Here is a 5,855-nt window from a genome sequence, read left to right on the forward strand (position 1 = left end):
TGATAAGGTAAGGATTACTGCTAGACTCATGAAGCATGTGCAGCAATATTTATTGTTGTTATTTAAGTTAATCATTGTTTTAAGGCATTGTCATGCTTCACAATGAAACACTATGCAGAAAGACATTTTTGAAGACATTATATTTTGGCCCTATGTAGTTAAATGATCAATATAAAAGAAAACAATGGAATAATGACTTTAGAAGCTTGTTGATTTTACTGGGATGCCAGATCGATAAAGCTATTACATCTGCAGTGTATATAACCGATGCTTTTATGCTGCTTTATAGATTTTAAGTTTAAAAAAAAAGGAGTGTTTTCCTAGTTATATATCAGTAGCAAAAGGAGATCAATAGAATAAATGTATGTTAACATCAAAACCATAAATTATGAAGTTGTGTGTTTTCTCCTACTGACTCCCTTAGCTCCAAACAGAGTTAGTCTTTCTCTTTAAGGGTGCTATAAGAGTGATCCTCTTATAATGTTTATTTAACACCCATTACTCACATATTTGCTAAGTGGCACAGTTACTGAAAGGAACACACTTTAATTTTTTATAGAACAAATACAGTGTTTGAAAATCTTGAATACATACAGTACATTGTCATTTATTATTAACACTGACCATTACCCAAAAACATTTCTATGCAATTACCTACGTACATAGAGAAAAGTCACTGCTTCACTTGTTTGTGAACTGCATTCATGAAAGTCATGAAAAGCAGTTTCTATAAGGACAGCAACATAAAAACAAAGAAAAAAAAAAAAAGTCCAAATCCAGCACTATATCGACAAACAGACCATGAATTTGCATAGCATTTTTTTCTTAAACAAGAACCATGTCCTAAAGTGTGTGCTAATTTCTGATGAGGTCATTTTCAGTAAGGTTATGTGATAAGTCAAATGAATAAATATTAATAATAAAAGGTACAGGATCAGAATGAGGCTGTTAACTGAGACTACAGATTTTCTACACTCAGTGCTGACTACCTACCAATAAATAAATAGGCATAGAAATGCACATTTTCATACATGTAATAGGTGAATATGCATTCACCAAAATGCAGATATGATTAAATGTAATCCAAAACAATAAAATAAAGGTTTGGATTTGTTTTAAAGTTCACTCTTTCATTACTGTAGCAGGCATTTGGCCATTGAATTCAGTGTTTGTTAGTCAACAACAAAAGCCAAAATCACTACACAGTCAATAATCTGTGAAATTTAGCCAGTGTCCCAAATGCTAGCATTAATGCATTACAGAATTCACCTAAGCTAACATTAGCCACAATCACTGACTGCATCCCAAACACTAGAACATATAGAATCCGTCTAAATTAGACTTCTTTAGTGATAACAGGAACTTGTTTTGCTTGGATGCTTCACCACTACTTAACCAGAAATGGTTAAAAATTTGATGTGTCGCATTAATAAAACTTAAAATTGTAACCATTGGCAAATTTTTGTGGTATAAGATTTGAAAAAACACTTTGGGATGTGATGTTATTGGAAGGTAATCAACTATAGAGTAGTAACAGTAACCTCATTTCATGTTGGGCTGCATCACACCACCCTGGTGTTGATTATCTTCCTATAACAACATTCCCCCAACATGTTTTATACTTACATAGTACACTGCAAAAATCCAGTACAAGTACATAGTGTATAGTACGTAGGTCATTGACCTGTGTGTGACCAGCCTGCACATAAAAAATCACTGATTTTAAAACCCAAAATGTCTTTGTTTAATGTGTCCAAATAGTACACACACTTCATTACTCAGCAGTTAGGATGCACTACATCTCACTGAATTTCCAAATATGATCCCAGAACTCAAAAATCCAAAATGTACCACTTGTGACAACTTAAAATATGACTGCAAGCATTAAGTTGATTCAAAAAAAGCAATTTACAGATGATTAAATAAATTTTTTTCAGCCTTTACCTCAGTGTATTTATAATGTAGAGCACTTTCTTACTAACCACTAGTTAGCCTTGAACATGGTAGCTTCACATGATTGTGTAATAAAGTAATGTAATAAAATAAAGTAGTTATGTTAAGCATTATTTGCTCTATCAGGGTTTATAGAGGCTGCTATGTTGCGGACTCCTAATAGACGATTCGCTGGGAGGCTGTAAACTACTGTAAACCTATTAAGTAGGTTATATCATTTATAACGTTCTTGTGACTTCTTTGTAAGGTATGATTTGTGTAAATTGTCTCAAACTGAATGTTCCTTCAAGTTTTCTCAGTGTCTTACTGAGTTACTTATAATTCTAGAAGAACCGGCATCTGTCTGAAGGATTAACACACTAATCTAATCGAATCTGACAACAAGATACAGTCCACGGTGTTCAACACCAGCAATGATTGCAGTCAGTCAGGGAACAAGACGTACTGTATATAAGACACTACTAATCCGTTTGCACACTTCTTTCAAATTCTGATATGAATTTACATTATAATACATATTTTTTACACAGAGAATGTATGCTTGATAAATCATGCAAAAAACAAACCAAAGTGAAGGTGGAAAAAAAAAAAGTTTTCGAAAAATGTTTTTACTGTACTGCATTTAAAAAGGAAAAGGTTTGTAAAAGAGGTATAAAAACTAAAAATGAACATTGAAAAAAATAATCCTGTAACACTGTAATATAATGCGATAATATAATGTGATAGAAAACCTAAAAATGTGACGGTGAAACCATGGGAGAACTAAAACAGTAATGATTCTTTACAGATATTGAATAAACACACTTTATACAGCTTAAGCTCCTTAGCCAGATGGTCAAGAAGCTTCTAGCACCTTTGAATGCAATAATAATAATAATAATAATAATAATAATAATAATAATAATAATAATAATAATAAGGTTGAGAAAAAAAAAAAACACCATGGTCAAAGCAGTAGTACACAATAAGCTCCTCGTTTGGATAAAAACTGGTTTCTGTCTTCAAGTCTTCCTTTAAAATTGTAAAACAGCAGAAATAAAAGTGCTTCCAGAGTTCTTTGTCTTGGGAGTAGCCAACTCCTGAAGCGAGCCAATATCCGAGTGCCAAGATCACCATAACAGACTCAAGACAGTGCCACTTGACCTAAGTTGACCTCATCTCTGAGATTGTGCAAGTCGGTCTAACTCTCTTCAGTCACTTCAAATCTCAAGTCTTAGTACTTAAATAAGAAGCACTTGCAAAACAGTTCTAATGAGCATTTGCAAAATCTGGTCACACCTCCGAGCTGTCGTTACTGTCAAAGCCGTGTGTCATCATGGGCTCGGTGCTGCTGGAGCCCTTTGGAGGCTCGCTGATTTTCTCCTTCTCTTTCCTGGAGCGCACCAGCAAAAACACAAGCACTAGGAGAATGACAGTCAGGACGAGACCCACCAGAATTCCTACGATCATTATCACGTAATCGTCCTCTGTGTCTTTTGGCTTGGACCCTGTGGTAACAACCACGCTCTGGATGTTAACTTTGGGCCGGGGCTGGTGCTGGCTGCTGCGCTCCAGTGCCACATGCAGGATGTTGGTTCCTCGCTCATTCTCCACTCCAATCTCCTTAGCCAGAGCTGGAACGTTGCTAACGGATCTTCTGGAACGAGAGGAGTGGTGTTGAGTAATATGGTGGTACTCCACACTCCTTTTTCCAATGCCTCGGTTGGCGTTGTCTCTGGAGCGGACGGTGTATATGGTGTGGATGTACCACTCTCTGCCTGTAGATACCTAGAACACATAGAAAACATTAGCGCAGAAGAACACTAATAAAAGTTTTTTGCACTGATTACACTAATGGTTAGCTAAAACATAAATGCTTAATTAGCTAAAAACAGTTGGCTAATTAGCTATTACAGATAACTAGTAACACTCGGCATAAATCCCTGTTAATGCTAACTAATGCTAACTAATAGCAGCCATAGTTTGTTAACTAGCTAATAGAGCTAACTAGTGTCTCCCCACACAGACAATATCTAATATTTTAATTAACAGAGGTAGCTAATGAGGTAATACAGCTAACTAGTAACTTACAGCACAAACACTTGTTAATGGTTAACTATTTAAATGTTTATTTAGCAAACATACATAGAATACATATAAGCAAATACTAGCTAACTAGCTAATACAACTAAGTACTGACTTACTGCACTAACACCTGACATAATAACTAACATAACTCATATTTAAATGTTTCATTCCAAACATAGCTAGATAATTAGCTAATAAAGTGAACTAGAAATATATGCACACACACACACACACACATTAATGGTTAGCTAAAATGTACATGTTTCATTAGCAAAATTATCTAATATTTAAATGTATAATTAGCTTACTGCTAACATTCCACACAAACACCTGTTAAATGTTACATCTTATTTAAATGTTTACTTGGCAAACATTGATATTTCTTTCCTTTTTTTTTTCCTTCTATAGGCAGAAAGTCTGTTGGTGTTTGAATGACTGGAGTACAGCGTGTACAGAAAGGCAGCTTTTTGATGGCTATGCTTAAACTGCTACAATGGATATAAGAAGTCTACATACTCCTGTTAAAATTGCAGGTTTTTGTAAAGTAAAAAAATGAAACTAAGATAAATCATGTCAGAACTTTTTCCACCTTCAAGGTGAAATTACAATGTATAAAAAACAAGTAAAAAAAAAAAACAATCAGAAACATTTTAGGGGAAAATAGGAAAAAATAAAAAAAGTTACAATAACCTGGTTGCATAAGTTTGCACACCTTTTTATAATTGGGGATGTGGCTGTGTTCAGAATGAACCAATCACATTCAATTTCATGTTCAAAAGCAATCATCATACAGCTGTCAATGAAATTATTCTGATTAACCCCCCCAAAAAAGCACACCAAACCCATGGTGAAGCACGGTGATGGCAGCATCGTGCTTTAGAGCTGCTTTTCTTCAGCCAGAACTGGGGCTTTTATCAAGGTGAAGGGAATCATGAATAGCTACAAATACCAGTTGATTTTAGTGCAAAACCTTTAGGTGACTGCTACTAAGCTGAAGATAAAAAGGAATTTCACACTTCAGCATGACAGTGAAAGTATACATCCAAATCAACAAAGGAGTGGCTTAACCAAAAGAAGATCAATGTTTTTTAATGGCTTAGCCAGAGCCCAGACCTGAATCCAACAAAAAATCTGTGCGGTGACCTGGAACAGGCTGTGCACAGGAGATGCCCTTACAATTTAATGGATATAGAATGTTTTTGGAAGAAAGAGTGGGGAAATATTGCCAAGTTAAGATGTGTCATGCTGACAGACTCCTATCCAAAAAGACTGAGTGATGTAATATAATCAAAAAGGTGCTTCAACATTGTATTAGTTTAAGGGTGTGCACACTTATGCAACTAGGTTTTTCATTTTTCTTTTTTTCCCCTTAAAAAAATTCTGATTGTTTTTCTCTTTATTTGTATACTTTGCAATTTCACATTAAAGATGGGAAAAGATCTGATGATTATGATTTGTCGTAGTGTTTCTTTTAAAAGTGTGTTCTTTTACTTCACAAAAGCCTGCCATATTAATAGGGGTGTATAGACCTTTTATATCCACTGTATGCTTTTTGCTTTTAGCTCTCAATATTTTTGCCATCCCATATATATTTAATATTAATTAACTAATATTAATATTAACTAAATCACTAATATAATAATAATAATATTAGTTAGTTAATATTAGATTATTAATAATATTATTAATAATCTAATATTAAGTAAATCACTCATCTGATGATGACATAAAAAGACACACAGCACAAATTAGTGATGGTTCACAAAATGACTACCAGCTGAGACACTCTAGCAATACATCATTGTAAAAATCACATTCTCTCACCAGAAATGGTG

The 5,855-nt window shown here is 34.3% G+C and overlaps 1 protein-coding gene across 1 annotated transcript in view; it reads right to left on the bottom strand.

The window, feature by feature from the left end:
• Positions 1-530: 530 nt before the first annotated feature.
• The window catches only part of frem2b (FRAS1 related extracellular matrix 2b), a 102,790-nt gene continuing 97,465 nt past the window's right edge, over positions 531-5,855 (bottom strand). The window contains exon 24 of the mRNA XM_026934822.3: positions 531-3,720. Coding sequence (XP_026790623.3) covers positions 3,226-3,720 — 495 coding nt within the window. The 3' untranslated portion in view covers positions 531-3,225. The remainder of the gene's footprint in view (positions 3,721-5,855) is intronic.

This window comes from Pangasianodon hypophthalmus, chromosome 14, assembly GCF_027358585.1.
Source record: "Pangasianodon hypophthalmus isolate fPanHyp1 chromosome 14, fPanHyp1.pri, whole genome shotgun sequence".
Lineage (NCBI taxonomy): Eukaryota > Metazoa > Chordata > Actinopteri > Siluriformes > Pangasiidae > Pangasianodon > Pangasianodon hypophthalmus.